Genomic DNA, 25030 nt, shown 5'->3' with positions numbered 1-25030 from the left:
GGTGTTTTTTTTTTTTATTTTTTTTTTAGAGCTTGCATTCCAGGAACATTAATCTGCCACTATCTCCAAAACTTTAGCTATATTCATCACAAATGTCAATCATTCTTAGCTCAAGAAATCCTTGATTTCACTTAATTTCAGGGTATACATCATTACAGCTTTTAACATTATATATTTTCTTCAACTGATAAGTACTGATGGGGATGGCGCACTGAACCTGCACACATGCATGCATGATACCCTGGTTACAAGTCTCATTTGGTTTCGATCCTACTTAGGATATGAGGTTTGCACAGAACATAAGAAACCACTTGATTATTCATATGTCTTATGAAGCTGTGTGAGCAAATGCAGCACGGGTCACAAAACAGCAGCCAGCAGTTTCAATTAAAAATAATATGACAGGCATTAGCAATCAGTATAGTGTCACCGAGTCTTCCTGCAGACCTCTCAGCTCAGCATCAGGTGCATGGTGCAGTTTGATTGTTGGGTTCATTCAACAGTGAATTGATGGATAGAAATAGTGTGGTGAGATATATATATATATACATATACAATAAACCTGTAAAATACTGAACACCAAATAATGCTGAATAAGATCTTCTGAAATGCAAAAAGAGAAGTGAAGGAGAAAAGTGCACCTACTAACAGTGTAATACATTTAAACTATTTGTCACCATCTGTCCCCAGCTACTGCATGCATCACCCTGTGTGATCTGCACTGACCCCTCGCAGTCATCATTCAGCCTGACCACACAGAAACATTCACACATCCAACAGCTGCAGGCTGATTTATCTCATGTCAGTGCCACTGTCTTGATGGTTGCATTCATTTTTTGATCTGGTGAAAGTGCCACAGTAATGTGGTGGGATGAATGTTTTGGTCACTGGCTTCCGCCATCAACTCAAATCGATGGGGCATGTAATTGCTGGCCACTTTGTGCGATTGCTGAGATAAACAGACATTGTTGCAGACATGGAAGATAAATGTCACAAGCAAAACATGCGCGCGCAAGAGAGAGGGAGGAATTTATGGGCCATCATGTTCACCGAAGAGATACAGTAACTAACTGCTGACAGATTTTGCGGCTGACACACAGTCTTCTCTTGTAGTTATTTGATCATATTTAAAATGCATTTAGTAGAGTTTAATCTCTGCAGAGGCCTAAGTAATTCAGCCCTCACAAAACTGTTAATTCCAATTGGTAGCTATTTTCCCTCCTTGCACAGACTTCTGACAATCATGGAAAGTTGTATGTACACATTGTGGGTCTATGTCATGTAACAGAGCATTTAATATGAACATAGCTACTATATGTTACTGTCGCAAAGTGTTTTGCATGTTTTTATCAGGTGTGTGGTGTTTCCTTTGGGTTGCTTTTTTCTGCTTGCCTGGCACATGCAGTTAAGACACTATTTGAACACACTTGATCTCACCTAATCAAGGCAGATACTTTACGTGTAATTGGACAGGACTGATAAGTGCTCTGCTAGGGTGAGAGCACGGGATTGGAGATTGAGGCATTCAGATGCACTGAGATGTGGGACGGGGTAGACGACTGTGGAGGACAGCGGAGAGACGTGCTTTCAACATGTAGGATGACACACAGGAGGGCTGCATGGACACGGCCTGACTCCACAGGAAAAGCAGGGTGTCGGACCATCCCCCTACTGAGTAAAGACTGAGTCTGGCCAGTCTTTTTTGTTTAGTCACCTTTTCACCCCAAAGACGTTTTTAAAGCTTGCCCTCCTTTTAAAATGTTTTTACTAAAAGAACATGTGTGTATTTGCTGCTGACTATTTAAAAAAGAAAAAACACAGACAATTTAAAAAACAAAAAACACAACTTGGCTGTATGTCTCCAAACTGGGCTTGTACAGGCCCTGAAGTGTCTACTTTGTGACAAACTACTTTTTTATGTAAAATGAGCACATGGATACATTCCTGCAATTACAATGGGGTGATAACTTCAACATGATAAGGAGTGACCCAGAAGTCTTATAGTGTGTGTGTTTATGTATGTGTATGTGTATATATATATATATATATATCTATATATATGTGTATGTATGTATGTGTATGTGTACAAGTATGTGTATGTATGTATGTATGTGTATGTGTATAAGTATGTGTATGTATATATGTATGTGTAAATATGTGTGTGCATGTATGTATGTATGTATGTATGCATGTCTGTGTGTGTGTGTGTGTGTGTGTATATATAAATCTATTGTGGTGTGTGTGTGTGGGGTGTGTGTATGTATATATAATGTGTCGTGTGTGTTGTGTGTGTGTGTATGTGTATATATATATATATATATATATATATATATATATATATATATACTAAGTTGAGCACTGTTGGACTGATGCACCGTTCAAAGATATCTAACATGGTACTGGCTCACCTTGGTAATGCAGCAGGAGAAATCCGGAGTTGTGCTGTTGGTCACTACGAAATCGAATGGAGATCTGGTTGCTCCAGCTGCGTAGTACAAGGCCCCTCATCAAGAGTGACTCATTGGCAAGGATGAAGGGCTCTCGGCCACCTGTGTCCTCCACTGTCACCTGCTCTCCCTCCAACACACTCACATTTAACACCTACAAAAAAGATTGCACATTTTAGTGCTGCACTTCTGGGCATCACATACCGTATGATGTCATGCAAGCAAACGGTTCACTGACTGGCGTACCGTTTGCAAAGAGTCTTTGGAGTAACACATTGCAGAAAGGTAACAGTGTGTTGTATTGTGGCACTGTTAGAAGCACATTTCTATCCACTTTTTTGAAGACCAAAGACAACATTTCTTTACTTCTAAAAATCACATTACACACAAAGATGGTGACTACCTGTTGACTTATGAGGTTTGAATTCACATCAGATAGAATCTTAATTCAGGACCCCCCACCACTGTTGTGTTTCCATTTTAAGCCAGGTTTAGTCTAATGATGTTGCTCTGAAAAATGGGTCACCTGCTGTGTTACTTTGCTCAGTTGTCTACCAACACAGTTGCACAGGGATACGTTTGTTTAAATCTTTTTTTTTGTTAACCTGCTCCCAGATTGTAGACATGTTCTTGAGTAATTGTAGAATGTGTCTGTGTCATTCCATTTATGGTTTGTTGCATGACTGACTCATCCTCTTTCTGTGTTTGCCTTGTGCCTTGAAGCCACTCTGACAGCAGTACTTTATGTCTTCAACAGGTTTGAACAGCATCTGCATCTAAATCTGGTGAAGGAACCTCAAGAGGTTTGCCTATAGTTAAACTGTCTGGATAAAGGAGCACAGACACATTTTGGAGCAACATCTGATTAATTCTCCATAGAACTAATAAGAGGAACGTTAATCCAACCGCAGGTCATGCTTATTATTCTTTACGATAAAAATAAAAAGCTTTCACCTTCACTTTTTTTGCAGAATAGGGATTTCTGACTTCACCTACTTTCAAGGTAAATGGACAAGGCTTCTCTTGTGATTGCATGGCAGTCTTAAATAATTTTCACAGACTTTTATTAGGGTTAATCCAGGATTTACTTTTTATCAAATACAAATCATATGTTTATCAATTTATTTGGGTAGTTTGTTTAGGGGTTGTTTTTGTACTCTTTAGCCCAATACAAATGAGGCCTTCACTAATTCAGAGAAATGTGCTAATGACAACTAAACCTTAAAAAGGCAATCAAATAACTAAAATTCAAGATTAGCCAGATAGATTAAATATTTGCAAAATAAATAAATGTTTTGTGCATTGTCATGTGCTAATAAAGAGGAGATACAAATATACTGTATATACAAAATATCACTGCTGATTATTTCAAACCATCTTGCAACCAGATCCAAATGGACCCAGCTCATGTCTTGAATGCTATACCTAGTATAGGAAATAGGTTGTTTAACACAGGAGCATTTCATAAATTAGTGGACCTAGGTGCAGGAAACATGACCCACAGAAGTGTTTTTCTTCCACATATGTAAACGAGAGAATGTAACAGTCCCAGTTTGGTGAGGTTTAGGCAAAACAAAAATACTTACTACTTGGTTAAGTTTGGAAAAATGTTTGGGTTACTAAAACTTAAAGGTCCCATGACATGGTGCTCTTTAAATGCTTTTATATAGATCTTAGTAGTCCCATAATAGCTTGCCCCCTATGACCTCATAAGGGGCAAGCTTCCAGATCGGCCCATCTGAGCTTTCATTTTCTCAAATGTCAGCGCAGGAACCCAGGGCTCGTTTTACACCTATCACCATTTCTAGCCACAGTGGGACCATAGACAGGCTGGGGGAACACATATTAACGTTAAAAAAAACTCAAAGTGAAATTCTCATGCCACGGGACCTTTTAATTTCTGGTTTTGTGCATGATGTGACATAGGTCCATTTGTTAAGGAAACTTAAATACTTTCTGTTTAGTTTTACTTTTAAACATGACATGAACTCCAGCGCTTAGGTGAAAGTCCTGCGTTTGTTTAAAAGTCCTGCAATAGTTATGGCCATCAGAGAGCACCGCCGCTATGAACTTAAAAATGAGTAATAATTGCTGCTTGGACAAACAACTTGGGAGCGTTTCTTTTTTTTTTTGGGGGGGGGGGGTTGTCCCTTTGAATGACAAGTGCAACTTCAAAGCCTATTCAACCACGTCTATTTCAAGCTCTTAGTGAGATTCACAACATGTTCTGAAAGCTAATGCTGTCATAGGTAATGGGCTCAGGTCTCAGGTATGCCATGAGGCAGAAAAAGGCCAATGTCCCTGAGGTAATATGTGTGTAGGAGTGTTAGTGCAGCAGCCTGGAAAAGCTGAGACAGTGGGCAGGATGAGCACATTGCACAATGGCGGCAGCAACATGAATTTGGCAGGTTGACTAACTGTCACTCAGTCAGAGGAGAGCTGACAACGAGTGCAGAGAGTCTAATGGACACTCTGAGACTGAGCTTAGAGGTGACTTCTTCCTGAATGATCCATGAGGTCAGCCACTCTGATTGATTTGTTTTTTTTATCACAACCAGAATTAAACACAAGATCACCACAGAGGTTTTCAGACTAACAGAAAACACAGAGAGCAAACAGCAGTATTCTTACAATGTGTGTGTGTGTGTGTGTGTGTGTGTGTGTGTGTGTGTGTGTGTGTGTGTGTGTTACACAATCACCCTTGTATGTTTTAATAGAAAAACTGTGCATCTTGACATTGTGGCTTAGTTTAGTTGTTGCATGAGCTATAAACTACAGTGTCACAGTGGGTAATAAAGGAATGACACATGATTTTAGAATCCCTGTTTCTCAAGGGCAATGGCAATGACAAAGCCTTAGGCAGATTTCTATTTTTTCCCCACTTCTTCCTTTTTGTCTCTGAGTTAATATAGAGGGCTTGGATGTTTTGCAAATCAGGTTACTTGAGCTGCTGGCTCATGTTATAACTCCTTTTATTCACCCCGCAGTACAGCACGGCAATTCTCCTTATCAATTTAACACCCATACTCATATGTTTAAGGGATGAGTTGCGAGTGTAGACAACTTGGAATGCAATTGTCCTAACTGTTTGACTTTGTCTAACAAAGTTTGAAAACCATGGAGACTCAACTCTAACAATACATCAATTGATTGTTTTTGTTGCAGTTGTGTGTAATGTAGTTTAAACTTTAGACATTGTCATGGAACTTCAATGAACAGTTTGTGCTTTGTTATTGTACATACATTTGTAAGTCTACAGTGAAGCCAGGTTGAATTTATTGAAGATTCGTATTTAAAAAAAAAAAGCCAGAGGGTGTAATTTCTTTCTTCTCTGAATTGAATTCTGAAATTATTATTCTGTGACATGTTTCTTTTGGGTCCACCATTAAGTAAAGCTGCATAGTGAGTTGAGAAGAGATGGCTGGTATTCCTCTACCAGGATTCATAAATATTTCCGTCAAGCATCTCTCCAAAAAAAAATCTGGCTAGAAACCAAATGTCCTTCTCTCTGAAGCCCTCTGTGGAACTGGCGGAAAGCCTCTCATCCTCGTTCAATTCACCCTCCCCTATCCCCAATCCATATCAATCGTTAACGATATCAGATGCTGGACCTACAAACGTTTAATACAATTTAATTGGGATAAAATGTCATACCCTGGGCCAATACTTATTTGAACTGCAATTTCTACAAGACGTTTAGTCTATTTATGTTTTTGTTAAAAAAAAAAAAGTCTCCTGCTCACATAAAGCTGCCTGGACTGCTGTGATGAACTTAATACCGGTATCTGTCACAGCTTCATCCATTAAATGGGTGCAGAACATTGCTGCTTGAATTATATCTGGCACCAAAAGATATGAACACATTACCCCTGTACTAGCCAACTTATTTTGGTTCGGAATTGCTAAAAAAAAATGTTCTGCTCATTTTCAAAGTAATAAATTGCTTTTTTCCACATATATATGTATGTCGCTGATTCGCTGACTCCTCATGCGTTGGCGTCACTTTAGATTGATAGATGGGGCTCTACTTACAACAATATTATATTTTCTTATTATTCTATAGGTCTCAGCTAGTAACCAAGGATGACCATTTGCAAATAAAGTCCCCCGGACACTGGAACACCCTTCAGACAGGCTATATCCTTAACTTACTCACTTTTATATATCTTAAGAAAGATACATATTTAATGTTTCATCTGTTTGTGTTTGAGTGCCAAACGTTAAGTTTCACTACATCATTTCTTTTATTTTGTCTGTACCTATTATTTTTTTTTATAATTATTCAATTCTATTTGAATAAAATTAACCCTTTGGTCCTTTTCTCTGTTCTTCATCAAGAGCACGTTGTAATTGTATGAAGTAAAGTTCTATACAAATAAAGTGTATGATTTATAAAATGTTATTTATCAAGATCAGACAGGTTGCCCAACTTTAAAAAAGGTGCACTATTTCTGTCAGTAGTGGAATTGAAACTGTTTTGGCTTTAATTATTATCATATATACAGTACTGGTATTTGTCTGAATGTAAATAGCGGAAAGAAATCTGTTATTTATAGTTTATTAAGTTAACATTACAACACAACATATTGCAAAAGTGTTATGTGTTCATCTAATATCCAGTAGGCCCTCTGATATTGCAACAACTCATAATATCTTAACCAGTAAGGTCAAAAAAGTTGTTCTGACCACTTGGTTTATACCAGGGAGGCTCACAAAGGACAAGTTAGCGGATAGTGGACAGTGAGCAGTTCTACTGATAGAACGCTTGGTTCCAGAGGGCCCTATCATCTGTCATCCACCCTGGGACCTGTCAGCACAGCCAGCAACAGCTGTCCTGCCTCAATTATGAATCATTGGCCATGTCAGGAGACATCCCACCACCTTATATTCACCAGTGGTGGAGCCAAATGCCCAGAGGGAAATCTTTCTCTTCCTGTCTATCCACACACACATACATGTAGGTTACTGTACATGTGTGCATGTGTGGGTGCACGGATGTGTACACGCATGCTTGCATGCATATTTCTCAGACTGTAATGAGAGCAGGCTTATATTGTGACTCCCAGCTGGAATCTCTGCCTCAGCAGACACATTTGTGGGACCAGGGATTTGGCTGACCAAGCACCAACCACAACATTATCTGAGGATGCCATCTACACATTGTGCTGTTCCATTTTGAGAATTGTGTTGATATAAGGAAGGTCTGTTTAGTGTTTTTACCCAGGTTAATAAAAGAAAATCTCTTAACAATGCAAGAAATGTGAGACTGTCTTCTGGGTTTTCATTCAAATACCCTCAAGCATTTATTGCCTCTCTCCCAAGTGTTCCAGGAAAGTATTTCCTGAGTCCAATCAAAATAAGAGGACAAGAGCAGAGAGAGCTATCTCTCGTCCCCCTAATCACTGTCCTTTCAATCAAACCACTATAATGAACAAACCAACCTGCAAGGCCACAATACAATCAATGGGGGGGGTCACCAAAATAAAGGTTTCAAATGAAAGGAGTAAATACCTTGATTTTCGTGTGTTTACACTTCCAGGGCGCTGTAATGAGTGGAAGATTCAACTTACTGCATCCAAACAGAAAGAGGGCTGCCATGGGTTTTAATCTGTTATTATAGAGTCACCACTGGCATCTGACTGGCCACACAAGAGAAAAACTAAAATGAATCTGTTTCATGCAATTAGGGAGTTACTGTCTAAAATAAGGGCAAATAAACACATTTCTCCTAGTGCTTTGAAAAATACAATCTGTCAAACAAATTAGCCTTTTTACACATTGGCATGTAATCTTTATTCACTCATTTCTTAATTCATCTGTAAGCACACAGTATGTATTAACTGTCCGCAGAGGTTGGCTCTCACTGATAATTTACGGTTGAAAACATCTGGCGGTGCTCTGCAATGAACATTTACACTGGCTCACAGGAGCCATTGCTGATGGAGAAATGAGCAGTGTGTAATCAAAATGATCCCACTATACATGGAAATTAAATGACCCTGCTACTGGGGGCAATAAATCAGCCGCCATTGGACTCACCAGCTGCAGTGTCATCATTACTATGGCTGATGCAGTGGAGTACACTGGTAGTGTACCTCCCTCATCACCCCGTATCTCAGACTCACATTTGAATCATCTTGGTGCACCACATCCAGTTTTTGTTTGCCTACTGATAAATTCTTTTATATAAAAAAGAAACCTACCAGTGTTCATTTTATGGAAAACGTTATCTTAATTGAACATTCATCTCCTGTATGAAACAGCCAAGGCCATTTCCTGTTTGCCCTGCGGTCGAAAACAATGGTCGCCACTGTACCAATCAGCGAAAGCTGAATGTTAATGAGAATGTGCCAGAGCCAGTGGCTGATTACAGTACTAACTTGCTCATTGTCACTTATGTCACATTGTGATTTAACATTTATTCTCCTGAGAATTGCCTCCACCACGTAGCCCAGTTGTGACCATCCTCTCAAATGCGATCTTGTTTTCCCTCCAGAACATTACAGTAAAGCAAGCACTAAGGCCCTCAGCATTTGGAACACGCTTTTGCTCTATGATAAATCAGCCTCACTCTCTGTGGGACCTCATGGGCCTCGACATCTTTGTTTATTTGCTGCAGTGTGCATTTTTGCATAGATTTAAATTCATGCAATGCTAATTACTCTTCGTATTGTTTGGCATTTACTTTCCCAGCCTCATCGTGACACAGAGAGTTGGAGAGAATGTAGTTTTCTGGCAGACAGAGTTTTCTCTCTTTATGACAGCTAGCTGGGTGGAGGAGCAATTAGTGTCACCTGAAGTCATTCCTCTCGGGATGACTAGGCCCCATGAAGACTCATCTCAGAAAAGCCCTGGCACCCTAAAAAGCTCATCAAGATCAAACTGGCCTTCTTTATATCCTGCCTACTCCCCCAAGGCACACCATGATGAAGGCTTCCCTCTGTATCATCTCAAGTTGATTAAAGGCAGCAAGCCTGTCTTGGCCTCCATTACTCAGTGAGGCTCAGTTTCTCTGCAACATATCTGCTACGTGTTACGTTCTTTGTGCTGCTGGGGAGTCACAGAATGACCTAAGCATATGCATTACCTTGTCAAAACGTCCCTTTTAGTATGTCAGAGGCGAGAGGGGAGGACTACAGGCATCATTGTATTTTAAAGAGGAAATGCTTTTTGGTGGAAATTTCACAACACTTTCTTGTGGCCCTTTCGTTTTGATTAGAGCACTAGCTGTCACTGAACACCAACAAAACAAATTTAATTCACACCCTCATCAGCCACACTTCACCAGGTTCAATGCCATGTGCAATTTTTGCTTCTTTTGGAAGAAATACTGGAATTAAAATGTGAGTGCAAGGATCAATACAGCAATTCACCCAGCACAGAGAGGAGGCTGTGTGTCAAGTAGTGCTTCTGCTTATTAACATGTCTATTGATTGGAGTCGGAGGAGCGTGGTCGCAGAGACAGCATCAAATACCAATCGTTAACCCTTGAGTCGGGGTAGGCTATAAACACTTGGCATGCTCTCTAACATCTCAATCAGGGTCCTTTCACTGACCATCCCCCTCAGCCGTGCTTTATCCCTACCTTAGATGTAACTCATTAGTACATGTAGCCTTGAGCTCATTAGATTTTTGATTTTGAAGTTGTATTTTGTTCGGAAACATCTAAAACAATATTCATTCCTTTGTGGATGAAAAACTCGGAAGCTATAATTTGAGACTGAAGGCATTTGTTGATATTTATAAAATATAATTAAAGAAAAGTACAACATAAGAGGTTTGTGTCGTCTTTCACATGATGGTCACTGACTGTTTTAACCAACATAATCAAGAGAATGAAATAAAAAGTATCAAAGAGAATCAATTGTAAACAGGTGAAGTGAGAGGTTTAAATTCATTCATGTGTCCTGTTAATTTATCCCCAGGTTCACCACAATAACTAACACTGCTTGAGACAGGGTAGAGGATAGACAAAAAACTTATAAACGAGAGCAGGATGGAAATATAAAAAAACAAGGGTGCTCGAATTACGTGGGAGCCAGAGGGAAATCATGAAAAGTCAAAAATCAGAGGGGGGTCTCTCGTATCTGAAGGTGTCTGCCATAATTAAATCTTAAACAACGCTCAATATTCGTTCCCTTTGCAGTCTCTTACCATTAAAGACGTTAAATTAAAACATTAAATGTAGGCTTCTACGGAAAGTATCTTAGACGCACGCTCAGCATGACCGCACTACATATATCATATGATGATTGATTTGATTGCAATCGCTAGTCCGAAGGTAAGGTAGGATAAATAGGGCCAAGGTAAATACCACCAATACATCTGAAATATAAATATCACAGTCAGTTATGCCACCAAAATAAAAGGTCACCTGCGCCAAATTACTATTCGGCCCTGACAAGTTTAGTTTCTGAGCAGGGCAGTTTGGTGTGTTTAGTCTCCGTAAACACAGACGGCCTCAATGATTGTGTGAACTGATATGTAGCCATCCTCTGCCATTCAGAGCTCCGGAAAGTTCCCAGATGTTTTGAAACACCTTTCAGCAATCTCAGATGGTGGAATATTCAGCGAATAGAGTACCCAACAACATCTTAGTGCAAATTCCAAAAATTTTAATTTTTTATTTCCACGGTTCAACACACGAGACAATTGAACACCCAGGTGGTGTTATCACTACGTGTACATAAGACTAGGACATAGTTTGGCTGTGCAATGGCTTTATTAATTTCTGCCACTTAGTGCATTTTCCCGGTGTATGAGTTAAAGACTAAATTCATTATTGAGTTTGACACTGAGGATATCTGAGATGGTGGTCTGGTTCAAATGAGTTACGTTTTAATTCATTCAACACTCAGACTAAATCATCTATTTCTTTGTATTGCAAAATTAAAATTAAATATTACAATTACAATGAATATGTTGAAATCAATTTCTGTGAAAAAAAATTCTGTCTGCTGTGCACATGTATCACGTTATAGCCTAAGCCTGCCATGCAAATACTGCGAAAAGCAGCACTAGAGCCTAGGCCATTTTAATTGTATAGCCTTGTTAGACTATGTGCGGGGTATGCCAACTTTTTTATGCGATAGAGAGACAAAAACATAATTCGAGCACTGAGGAGAGGGATGGAAAAGAGCAAAAAATAAGAGATATATAGTAATGACCTCAGAATCCTCCCTCACCATCTTTTTGAATGATACTGCCTCAGCCTGTCAGAAAATGGAAACACTCCCCCAATCAGCCTTTGTGGCAGTGGGAGAAATTGGCCATGTCTGGGCTCATAACCCTTTAAAATATATCAACCTCTCTCAGTTCTCCCCACACAATACATTCATTTTAGAAAGAGTGCAGGGACGTGGCCACCAGGAAACAGAGCTGGAACAACCTGTGCAGAGCCTCACGTGGCAGCTCCTTTGGACCCAGGCAGGTAGATCAGTGAGCAGAGGAGACGGAGAAATCAGAGTGGGACAGATGGCCTGGAAAGAGCTGATAGCTAGCTAACCCACTGGATTTATTTGATCAAATAAAAAAAAAGCTCCAACACAGATTTTAAGCACTTTAATGCCACAGCCCAGTTCTGGAAAACCTCCATCTGTCCTCTAAAACCTTATTGCAAAAGTGACTGCAGCGAAGAGGAGGAGACAGACATGGAGGACAGAAATGAGATGTGCTTAAGATATGGCCAATTCATTGGTAAAAAATTACAGCAACCCTCTCTGGCTTAAGAGTTCTTCATCATTGCTAAACTTAATATAATTGCAAAGCATGTCAGACAAAAAAATCTATATTTTACAGTATCATACATTAACTTATAATATAGTTTGCACTACCTGTTCAAATGCCCTGCACATATTTAACGTATTTAACTAGGCTTGTGCAGTGTAAATTACAGTGTAAGACCTTCTTAAAAATACATATTTTCAGAATTTATTACACTCTTGGTTTATCTTTGCGCTGAAAGTTGGTGTTACATCAGCCTCCTAATATTTGTGCAATTATTCTGCAAATAAATTGTAATGTGGCCTGAATCACCAGATGGGGCAATGCATTATATGCTATTAACTGTGGCAGAAGTGTTGAACAGTCAGGCTGAGGGCAGTAAATTCTCCTGATACATTTTTCATCCTCCCTCTCCTAGAAGCTGCCAGAATGCTGAAAGGAGTTTTGACTAAGCACAGAAAAGGTCTGATCTTGCTTATTTATTCCCCACCGATATCAGTGATGTTTTTCAAAGCTGGTGGAAATCAGAAGGGGTCTATGAGTATTATGTGTCTATAGATATGCTTTACTGAAATGTAGGCACACTACATCAACATAAATATTTATATACAGTGTATACATTATATCACACAGTCACCTCATCTGTCCTTCAGAGTTTTTTCTTCCACCTAATTCCCTTCCTTTGCCCTTGCAAACTGCTGGTCTGTCTGTGCTATAATGATGACTCCCTTCCATAACGGAGGCTGGTTGCCAAAACAAGAACATGCACTTCAACCATAATGTCCCTCCTACGGCTGCTCTGCTCTGAAGTGTGGAGCGAAAGCTGTTCCCCTGTGTGATGCTTGGCACTGTAAAGGGTATAAAAACCCAGCTGATCAAAGTAAATACTGAGACACGTATTTATGTTATTAACAAATACCAGAAAAGAAATATCTGGCTACAAACCAACAAAACTGTTAAAGATCTAACCACACAAATGGCAGACATCACTGTGTCACGATGACAAACAAGCTCATCAGAGCCATGAAGCAATGAATTTAGTCGCTACAACAACAGTTTGTTTAATTTCTCTTTTCTTATTGGATACTATAATATAAATGATTAGTATCTTTTAAAAGGCATACAACATGATGAAAAGTCGGATTCTCACTATACAATCCTCTCACTGTTTAATTGAACTACATAAAAAAATCATTACTGTGGAAAAAACATTAAATATGCAGGGTGAAAATTGTCCTGCTTGCATAACATTTTCTGTGCACACTTCTCCTTCTCAAGTCTGTTATCTGATCCCCTTCATTCCTTTAAACCCTTGGGACAGGGATAGCCTCCAGGCAGAGGAGCTTCACACATTGCTGATGAGAAGGTATGACACATACTTGACTTTAATTTCTATCTTTCTATCTTCCGTTGCCAGAAACAGAGACCATGGCTCATGATTCTCTTCACTCGTGCCAGGAGTTGTCTGTATAGTGTGCCATCAGATCACAATCAGTTTAACTGTAGGAGGGGGGGGGAGACTGTGGCCCCATCTGTTCACATGGTGGTGCTGAAACACATGGCTTTCTTTCATTTCTTTATAAGAACTGGTAGATGAGTCAAGGATAAAATATCTTAAAGATCCATTCCTAGCCTTGCTGTTTGGTGAATTTTCTGTAGAAGCAATGGAAGATGGAGATTTGACATTTCAAATATTGTGAAATGCATACGTTTGCTTGCTTGCACATGTGTAGGAAAGTGTGCCTTTGCTCACTGTATGTGGCTCAAAATGTACTTGTGTTACCCAGAGGAAGCTTTCAGAGAAAAACACACTCAAACATATACTCTGTCAATACTTATCTTCGCCCTCCAGAGGCAGGAAGACAAAGCTCCCACGTTTTAAAGTCTCCTGTGGTAAATGAGGCGTTTGAGAAATTGCAAATGCCAAGGAACACACACACTGTCAGTTTAATTTTTATAACCTTTTGTGAAAAGACTTACCAAGCAAACATTTCAACCTCAGACAGACCCCATCACTTGTGCCCCCGTGCACCCACTCAACCCAACAATTTGTAGCCTGTCTATCTCTGTCAACCAACGCGAGGCAAGAAAACCCGGTTACAGCTAAGACTAATCCAAAATATGTCCATGCTCTTCATCCATTTTTGCATATTATTATTTGCATATTTTATTTTATTTTTAGACAATTGTCACCTGATACGGCATTTCCTCCCAGCTCTACTGAGCTATATAACGTCTTTCAGCTCATTGTTTTAATCAAATGCAGATGCAGGCAGCTGTTTTCAGTTAAAACACTGCCCAGCATTAAACAGCAAAAAATATTAGCGACAAGCTAGTGAACATATTGGAGCAGGAGTGTAAAAGGAGTGTAACTATTGGACTTACATTGGTCTGGTGGCCAGACGACAAATGATGCGGTGCTGGATGTGTAAATAGGAACTGTAAATGTCTATGTTGTGTATATAGTGCCCAAAATAATCTATTAATTTTAGTTTAAAGATGCAATTTCGAGAAATAGTTTATCAGAAGTTGCATACACTGTATATTGTTTAAAATTGCCAATAAGGGTGACATTAGTCGGTGATTTTTTTAACAGGGGGTACTGGCAAATCGCCACATGAACAACTCCTTTGGTTCTGTATTTTTTACAAACCAGTCTGCTGCTTCAGTACCATGGATTATCAATACACAGCACTGATATTTCAGAACCACGGGTGGCTATAGATTGTAACTTGCCCAGGCCTCAGTTAGATAAAGGATCAGGGAGTCAGGCGGACTAGACTAAACAATCCCTCTGTCCCTGCATTCTCTCTGCTGCTGGTGGAGGACAGGATGCTTTTTGATAAATTTGCTATCATCTGGATCTCATCCGCTCTCAAATCGCCTTCTGGTAGCATAATAAAGAGCCAGTACTGACCTGAACCTCAATGCCATATCCCAGGTAGACCGTAACCAGATAGTTACACTCCCCTCCAGAGTCAAGTTGCTGCAGGATTTCGATGTTACCCTCAGGGTCAGTGAAATTCAAGCTGCATGGCTCTGCGGGAGACAGTGAAAAGACAAGTTATTCCCTTTTTCCCCAGACCACTGATCTTTCTGACAGCCCACCTGTGTCACCATGGCCCCGTAACCCTCTAACTATCTCTGCAGATCTCCTCTCCGACACTGCTCATCTGGGCCGTCAGCCCTCTGTGGCCAGTGGAAAGGACAGTCAGGACACATCAGGAAAAATCTGATTGTTTCTGACACATGAGCAACTCCGTTATCCCTGGTGGAGAAATGAATAGTGTGCAGCATGCAAAATGAAAAGCAGCGGTGTTGATGACCTGATGATTTATTATCTTGTCCTCTAGGACGGATGTGTTTAATTTAAGGGGGAAGGTACTCTCACTTTTTCATTTCCATTGGGGAAAAATGTATTTGGATACTGCTGCTATTTATTTCACCAAGTTGCTTGAATGTTCTGCTCAGTGCATCTTTGAAAGTCAGAGAAAACAGGCCTACCTGCTGTTTGCATGGTGGTGATGGTGGTGATAATGGTTGTGGATGTCGTGGTGGTACCTTCTGCTCGGGTAATGAGGTTGGGGAGTGGATAATCTGGGCTGGTTTTGTTTTTTAGTGCAGTCTCCCTAGCCTCCCCTTTCTCCATCTTCATCGAGGAGGGTGCAAGTGTGGCCTCTGCAGGAGAAGGACTCCAACTTTGAGGCTGACTTCTCTGCAATGATAAGGAAGCCACTGGGTTTTCATTGATTGAACCTATATTATTTGGTGTCACTTGAGTGGTGAGGAAATCTGTTGTTGGCTCTACCTTGTCAGCCCCCCTTGTCTTAGAGGACATCTTTTGAGGGAGAGACATGGGTGGCCTTGGTGTTGTGGGAGTAAATGTGGTCAGTGGTGAGGTGGCAGCCTCAGTGGCAGTTGTGGCAACGTCTGAGAAAGGTGGGGCATCTGCATGTGGTACCAGCTGAGTGACAGGGTCTCCTGCATCTGAGGCGGACACAGAGCCTGGCATGGTGGAATATTTTGCCACAGAGCCATCGCTCCTAAAAAAGTGCTGGTCCCCCTGGAAATCCCTTGTTAGTAGGTGTTCATGAAACCGCAGGCCCTCGAGAACAGGCCGGTGGTTGGGGATGTTCATTGGCGAGACAGTGGTAACAGAGTGCACTTCGCTCTCTGTGTCCTGTGTTATGGAGTCCCTGGCAGGGTCTGGTGTTCTCCTACTGATGCCATTGCTTTCCTTTGGAGCTAAGAGTAAAAAGAAAAAGAAAAATGTCACAGGCCAGTAAGTTACAAAAGCCGCATACAGTACACAAGAGCAGTACGTCTTTTTTGACAATTTCATTATAAAGTCATCAAGACTGTGTCAGCCTATGATCTACCAAAATGATGCCTAGGTGAGAGGCTGTCCTTTTTTTGTTGCTATTTAAATCAGTTTTGTGTGTGTGTGTGTGTGTGTGTGTGTGTGTGTGTGTGTGTGTGTGGCAAAGTATGTACAATCCCTTATACCATCCGAAGAAAAAATGGGTCTAATGGGTTGACATTTGTAGATCTACGTACCTCCCTACAGTATACATGGTGTAATACTACAGTGTTGTGTGTGAGAAAAGTTTGTTTTCAGATGTATCTTCAGTGTTAAAATCTGATAGTTTCTTTCATTGATTGACATGCCATACTGTACATTTCATTAAACTAACATGAATAACATTTTTTATCAACATTTCAAGATGCGGCCCATTTACAGTATACTGACAGCGTTGAGTAGCACCTTGCGAAAAGCCAGTTTATTATCAAAGACGAGTTCCCCAATCGCACTCCGCAGACAGTAAAATCTCAGAGCGGAAAAGACACTAGGCAGAAAAGTATAGCTCTTTGTAAGATAAAAAGGTTTAAAAGCACATCTTTTTCTGAGGCAAGTATTTTTATTATATACGTTCGACAGGAAGAACAGTCAAGCTAGGAAGAGTCCGTAAACAAACAAAATACATGTTATACATTATTGCAAGTCACAGACGACATTTGATTGAATTGACACAAGTTTAAACATGGAACGCTTACAGTGTAAAAAACAAAAGATGTTCTCTTCAGGCCAGGGATTTTGCCATTTTGCCAATGACTGAGCTTCAGTTTTAACTAAACAACCATAGAAACACAGTTTGAGTTTAGCAACAAAAATAATTGCCAAACCCAGACAAACACATGCATTTAATAAATGATCAAAAATAAAAAACTACTACAACTGGTGGGAGGTAAAAAACACAAAACGGAAAAGAATGGGATAAAATAAAGAATGGAAGGATTAAAGCTGCACGTTAGCTACACCTAGGGTATAGGGTTAGTGTGTGAAAGACGCACAAACAAATTTGCTTTAGCTCTCTCATTATAAAGAATGACTAACCAAATGTAAAGGAACAGTAAAGCCCAATATAAAACTCATTGTCTACTTCCCTCTATGCCAGTTTCAACATCAAGATAGCTTCAACAGCTCAAGAAGAAAGACAGGCCAATCCGATCATACAGTGTACGTTTTTACTTTTTTTTGTAGCCAAAATGATTGCACAGTGAGTCCAAAAGTGCCATATTTACCACATTAAGTGCTACATCTTTCTCACATCAGTTGTTTGGGCACAATCTAATGAAAGGATGGTTCCCAACACTCCAAATCCTTCTGACAGTGTAATCACTGGGAAAGACAAAGTCTTTGTGCAGTGGCTTTGACAGGACAGCTATCCTGAAATGATCGACTGTTCTCCAGGCCGGCTGTTAGTTATACTTACTCAAATAACAACACACATTGTTTTCCCTCATTCCCTCAAGGCTTTCTGAGGAAATATTTCAGGTTTTAAAATTCCAGTGCTGACTGGCTTTTTTTATGGGGTGTGTTGGCAGAATTTGTTTCTATCTTGTTGAGAAAAAGGTAGGAATACAGGCCTGGACATAAAAAAAGAAAACCTCTATTGCAATCACCTTCTTTTTAGGATAGTGAGATGAGCTGACTAAAAACTCTACAACTGACTTTGAATTCTTGTTTTTATTTTTGGCATCAATGTAATCTCCAATTTTTCTATCTAATTTCATCTAAACATCAAACAATTCTATGTGTTTTTTGTATTGTGTGAATAACTAAGATAAATATCAAAAACACTGACGGAGTTCATTTAATCCGTATGTGTACATGAAACAATGCCATCAGCTTTGACAGTTTAATTAGCCTGCAGTCGTTTGTCTTAATGAGGCAGAAAAGCTGCCAGCACACTTTTCACGCTTGGAAATGAAAGGATGTTGTTGACACAGGCAGCGAAAGAGTGAGATATCGTCATGGTGAATCTATTAACTACAGCCCTCCAAGAAGATAAAGACTGGAAGTCAAAACAGATGAAAGGTTCATTTTAAAATGGTCTTTAGAGGTCAGGTGAATGATGATGCAATGACTGTGCACACGATCAAGTTCAAGTAAAATACAGTAACATGTCGTGGGTGAAACAATATTCTCAAATGCTTTTCAAGGCAAGTGCGTTTGACATTGTGAAAGGTTGTGCTTTGAAATTCAACATCCGATATCCAGAAAAATCTGTTTTGTGGCGAGTTTCAAAGTCAGTCTGTACTTGTTCGATTCCCATGTGATCAGTTCTTAACATCTGATTACAATTGCTCGCATATTGTACAATTGGCGGGCTCATTTTGGGTGTATTGATTACAAGCTTTTCCTGCATGTGAAACAGATGAAATCTTCTTGCCAGGAGGAAAACGTTCACCCTGAAAAACTGACTTTGTCTTTATTGACGCTATAAGGATTCCCCTAACAGGAAACATGCATTTAGGTTTGAAAAGAGAATTTGTGACTGAATTAATGTGAAAATGAACTGTGCCACAGGAGAAGCTCTGCTTTGCTCGTAAAACTTCAAAACTAGCTGTAAGCCACTGTTACATTTCGCTGATGCAGGGTTGTTATACCACCATCTAGCGCATAAAAATTTGATCGGGCTATTCAAAACAAAGAGTAAACAATTTTGTTACAAAATCTCTCCCGGGCTGACAAAATTGACACATGGTTTTACATTATACTGGCAGATGCGACAACACCACATTATCTTTCTTGGCGACAGAAGCAATTCAAAGATCGTTTGATGTTCTAAGATGGAGGGAAAACATGTCCTTGTAGCCTTATTCTGTCAAAACAAAAACAGTGAAAGCTGCACTATAAAGGCAAAATAAGCATAGTTGACATGTCTCACAACCAGCGAGAATAAAGAGTGTAAGGGGAGGTCTTACACTCTTACTGATTGAAGTTTATAAGGCGGTCCCCCCTTCTCCTCATAATTGCAAAGTGTAGAGGAATATCTAACATAGTTTATGGTAAAGCTGGAGAATTGTGCTTTTGACATTATTGTTATTGCTGCGCCAAACTGCAACTGCCTCTTTATTTCTTATATTTGTCTCTCTCTCAATGTCTCTATCTGTGTTGGTCAGCTGTTGACCAATGCGTTGCTGCCCTTCAGTCAGAATATCGACTGGAAGTGGAGAGTGAGAATGAAGAACTGGGTAATCCAGAGTTTCTCATACACAGATCAATACCGGATCAATGTGTACAGGTTGGAGACCTCACCCTGGTGATTAGAGGAGCGAGCACAGCTACCAAACTGTTCGCATTTCTCAAACTTAATTGGATGTTTACAGTTGAGGTTTCACAGAATACAGCCCAAACCTGCATTTTAAATGCAAATTGCTGAGTATTAATGTAATGTAAATCAATAAGTACAAAACAGAAAATTTATTTTATTTACAGTATAGCTTGGCGGTCACTGATTGCTGATCTTTCCTGTAAATGATGAGACATGCCTTACATCTGAGCTGCTGAAAAGCCAGACAGATGAAAGATGAAATGAAGACCATGTTGTAAAATGTTCATATTCACTCAAATACAAGCATAATGACATCTTAACAATTTAGACCACAAGCCTACATGCAGTAGCAAGAGAAAACAGGCTTTGGTAGAACAGCTATTTTCCTTTCGGCAGCAAACATTTGTTTAAAAACTAGCTTTAATGAGATGCAAACACTGAAATGATGTTCATTTGACATGTAATTCAACCGTGTATTACTGCCAAATTGACAAAAATTACAACCTTTGCCAGACCCTGTTTCTTTATATAGAAACACAGGCAGGTCCTGTTCTCACGTAATTCCATCCACAGTTAGACAATCACACCCTCCTGCCAGCCCATTTCAATGTATTTGGCTTGAAGGGTGACATATAGATGTATTGTGCTGGCATAACCAGGCTACTGTCAGAACAAAGTGATCTTGATGTGCACTGTCAGGTCCAAAGAACGGGTGTCATGCTATAATATTCAACCATTCAAACAGCAGCAAGTTGCATCGTCACAGCCAATGAATACAATCACAAAGAGATGATAGATGCTAACATGTGTAACAGTTGTTGTGTATTGTTGTCAAAAGTTGTCAAATGTTTTGCTATAGGGTACAGAGTGCAAGTGACAGCAGCCATACGTAGGAGCGGATGTGAAATTTAATATATCTCAGTTAAATTTGATTTACTGCTGTAGATCCAACAGCTAAAAGTAGATGCCATGCTGCACACTTGAGTGCTTATGAATGTAACTGCATTACACCACACCACACTAAAGCTGGTTAATTACTGTTGAGCTAATTCATAAATTAAAGGTGGTAATTACCTTGACAGAATGAGATTACTGTTATTTTATTCTGAGCAGTGTCACAAATACATTAAAATACCATTTATTGTCTTCGGGGAAATGTGTACTTGGTGAAATGTTTCTCTGTATGCACATTTAGGACATGTTAGGGTCTCAGAGAACGCCCGGGGGTCCTGAGAGTGTGGAAAACTTCAACCTGTTTCTAAAGAAATTTATTGTGTCTCTATGCACCATCACATCTAGCTGTGTAATGTCACACCAAACCTGAAAACTAAAGTCAAATATGCAGTCGTTATTACGAGACACGTTTCTAGTTACTGATGCAGATGAATGTAGAATCTAGAATCTAGAATCTAGACTAGACAGTATGAATTACTCAAAACAAGCATGTACTAATTGTTCAATAAAAACCAGTCTATGTCCTGAGGTCAAGTGAGTTGAGTTGTCACTCACGTCTTTGACATGTTCTTATCCTTTGCAGGGTTAAATTAATGTGTGTGTGTGTGTGTGTGTGTGCGTGTGTGTGCATGGAGTCCCACTCTAAATCTTTAAAGGTTGTCTTGCTTGATAAAGTATGAAAATTAAGAGGATACATTGTTCACACAGTTTAGCATTTTATTTTTCCAACCTTTTACTTGCTTGTATTATACAGTTGTGTCAAGTGGTTGTGATTGCATGCTGTTTCGCAGTAAAAAGAATGTCCTCTCTGGGACGTTATCTGGACTTAACTGAACGTCTTAACTGGGCAGCTCATTTGTTATTCTCTACATAATGAAAGCATAAGAGAAGGCAGATGTGGTTTGACTTATAAAATGATAAAGCATGCTTGTAGTTCCTTTTCTCATCTCTACTAACTAGATAATAAAGAGTGTCCGGCCATGCTGATTATGTGTGAGTGGCAATACAAGCTCATGCTTTGCCTTGATATCCCATGGATCCATGGCAACCTCTCCGCCTACACTGACTTAGATGACAGAGAGAGCAATCATGGGGTAATCCTCCTCAAGATGGCAATACATAGCCTCCTCTCTTCAGTTGCATATCAATGGAGTCATCAGTGAACACTGTGCATGGAGAGAGCACTAATAAGAAGGGACAAGCCACACTTGAGGCAGGCTGCTGATCAACATCAATCTTCTTATATCCAGGGGCTTTATTTCCTTATTATTACAGAGAGCCACTAGACAAGCAAATCAATAAGAAGCTTCCGCTGGGCTCAGATACGAGGCCTTCATATCACTCTACATGACTCCTTTTAGGATCCTCAGTGGAGCTTAGAGCTCATGAATTCATTCTAACATAAGGTGAACATTTCCTCGTAGTGGCAGTCAGTGCACTTCCTGCAGCATGTGCGGATTCTATACTTGTTTTCATGCAGCCAAAAGAAAAGACTGTAGGAAATAATGGGGTGAAACTGATAAATGATTCCATTAGTTAAGTTTCTGAATTGATAATTTAATTTGGTTTGTGGGGGTGACAAGTGCATGGAGCTGGAAATAAACAATAAAAAAGAAAGGTAGCAGAAAGAAAAGGAAATTAAGTGAGCACTGGCTGAAAGAATAAGCCTTTAAAATGAAAAAGGTCAAAGAATCCCTCAGGGATTTCCAGTCTAAAATCAGAATAGTGCATCCTTGAATGTGCAGAGATTCCAATTTCTGAGCTTTACAAATGTATTTTACTGTCTGGTTTTTGAGTCGTGACGATAACGGCATATTGAAATGAGACACACTCTTATCCTCCATCTGCCCTTTGACTTCATCGAGCGGAACCATAACTTTTCCCTTTCATTTATCACGGCCTGTCTGTGTTCAGGTTCATTGAGCATTGTCCTTCAGACAGGCTTTAAACAAACTGTGTCTTAATGGTGCTGGGATGCTCGTAAGACCTGACCTTTAAGCTGGAGCAGAACAAAAACAAAGCTACCCAGCCCCGCTATTTGCATGAAATCTACTGTAAAGCACTAAAGCTGCAGGGGGTAACTGTTCCAACCTTAAACAAATCTGAACTCTATGGTTAAGGGTTGAATGTGGTGTAATTGGCGATTATTAATTTCATAATCTATCATCTCATGCCACAGTTTTCCCCATTTTGTCTGCATATGTGATTTCTTTGCTGATCACTTTTTACGTTGTTTTGTTTTCTACCAACAAAGGAATAAATGAGTGCACGTCATGTACAACTGCCTGGTATTAAAATCACATCCTTTTCTGTAATCACGGCAGAATCTTTCTTATATTGAAGCTGGATCCTTGTTGTATTTCAATTTACCAATGTGCTGCATCCTAAAATAAACTGGGAAGAATGTCTCTTTTCACACTTCATTTCCTCCCATTAGAGTAATTTATCTTTTCATTTTCTCCTCATTTACTCCATGGTGGAGTCAATTAAGAGTAGAGCTGTGTGTGAAACAAGACTTACAACTTTCAAATCTGTAGTGGATTGCTAAAGTGTAACGAGAGAAACTTGTGAAATGTGTTTTGAACTTGAAGATAGAAGTTCTGAATTAACAAAAGATGCATTGTATAACTACAACTTGGCTCCCTACTTAGTATTATCAGATCCCCGGTGAATACTTTGACATTGCAATTATACAACACCAATATTTAGAGGACACAATAAGTACAGTAATGGATTGTTCCCTGAGGGTGCAGGTTGTAAATCTGGCTCCCCTCCTCACAACACAGACATTAGTGGTGAATGTAAAAGCTACTTGATTGATGCCACCCATCTCCCATCCATCCCTTTTCAAATCAATCCGAAAGGGGGTTTTAACCCTGTTGTTTCTCTCCCAGTTTAGTATTATTTGTCATCTTCCGCCACGGCTTGAATGAGCTAGGAACACGTAACTTGGCCTATTGACTGGAAATGATGTGCACTTGGTTCCCAAGAAATATGAGCCCAATCTGCCACATGGTGGCGCTACTATTAATGATAAAAAAAAAAAAAAATCCAGGATGTAAGTTTGATAGAGTTGAAATTTCTCACACCTGCAGCTCAATGTGCTCTACAAAAAAAGCCCCTTAGACCATAATGATAATGTGAAAAACAGTAAAATGAATAGAACTTTCTCAATTTTCATCCTATCAAGCCTTGCCAATTGAGATACACAGTTCTGCTATAAATGAGCAAGATTGGTGAAAAAGCATGGTTAGGCTTAGCAGTAAATGGGTGTAAGTGTGGTGCTATTTTGAGCCTTGTTAGTGGTATTTTTACTTCCTCCATTGCCTGACTACTAGCATTTGTAAGGTAATCAGCAGGTGTTTCAAGCTAGAGACACATTTGATTAGCGTGGAAACATGTTCCACAGAACGGATGGCTACGTACACATGTTATTAACCCCTGGGTTCATACAGGTTGTCTCAGTGGAACTCCCTGTAGTTGACAAGCTGTAGACAACCTGTGGGGGAACCGAAGTGGGAAAAGTTACATAGTATTGTTTCTGAATGGGAAGGGCGGGGTCATTTTGACTGTTCTGCGATACATAGGCTTATGGGAAACAAAATACATGTTGTGAACGGTTTCTGTCCTATAGTGTGTTTTATTATTGTTATGTTAATGTTGGGTGTGCATTTATGCATGTGTTTTAGTTTTGTGTGGTTGATTTAGTGTTTGTGTTTATCTATAATTTAATGTTGCACCTTGATGGAGACACTGGTGGGACTGATGGCTTCTGGGCAGTGAGGAAATATTAAATACAAATCGGAAATAAAAAATTGGTTCCTCAGGGAATTGCTCTTTGAAGCACATCTTGTTGAAAATTGTCAGTGTCTGAAGATACTGTGTTTTCCTTCTATTTATTATGGAACAAATGTATTCAGTACATTGTTCTTAAAATTAGATTGTCACAAAGAAAAAATCCTTTACGTTAGCAAATTACTATCTTAGTAGTGAGAAGTTGCCTAACGTGTTAACTCAACATGCTTATTTCAGACAACATAACTCCATAACTAACGATTTCTAGTACTGACTACTGACTACTGACTTATGTAAACTTGATTTGTCTACTGCATCAACTGACTGCTCTGTCTTAACACAACTTGACCTGTAAAGTGTCACCTTGTGTATTGGGTTTCCACAATAGACTGGTTCCACGCACATTTCTAGTAAAGTCAACTTATTTGAAATAACAGGAACCATTATTTGTTAACAGTTTTAAAGAAATACTTCAAGGTAAGTATATATATA

General features: G+C 39.6%; 1 protein-coding gene across 5 annotated transcripts in view; it reads right to left on the bottom strand.

The window, feature by feature from the left end:
- LOC116700421 (seizure protein 6 homolog) overlaps positions 1–25030 on the bottom strand; it is a 93208-nt gene that overhangs the window by 27873 nt on the left and 40305 nt on the right. For 3 of the 5 annotated variants that reach the window (XM_032533566.1, XM_032533567.1, XM_032533568.1), the window contains exons 2-4: positions 15732–16415; positions 15088–15209; positions 2409–2601 (exon numbers count right to left, since the gene is read on the bottom strand). In XM_032533566.1, the coding sequence (XP_032389457.1) occupies positions 2409–2601; positions 15088–15209; positions 15732–16415 (999 nt within the window). Of the gene's footprint in view, positions 1–2408; positions 2602–15087; positions 15210–15674; positions 16416–25030 lie in introns of all 5 variants that reach the window. The other 2 variants (XR_004334648.1, XM_032533565.1) reach the window with 1 other exon arrangement.

The sequence above is a fragment of the Etheostoma spectabile genome, chromosome 13 (genome assembly GCF_008692095.1).
Source record: "Etheostoma spectabile isolate EspeVRDwgs_2016 chromosome 13, UIUC_Espe_1.0, whole genome shotgun sequence".
NCBI classification, from domain to species: domain Eukaryota; kingdom Metazoa; phylum Chordata; class Actinopteri; order Perciformes; family Percidae; genus Etheostoma; species Etheostoma spectabile.
This window is presented reverse-complemented; position numbering and strand designations above follow the sequence as displayed.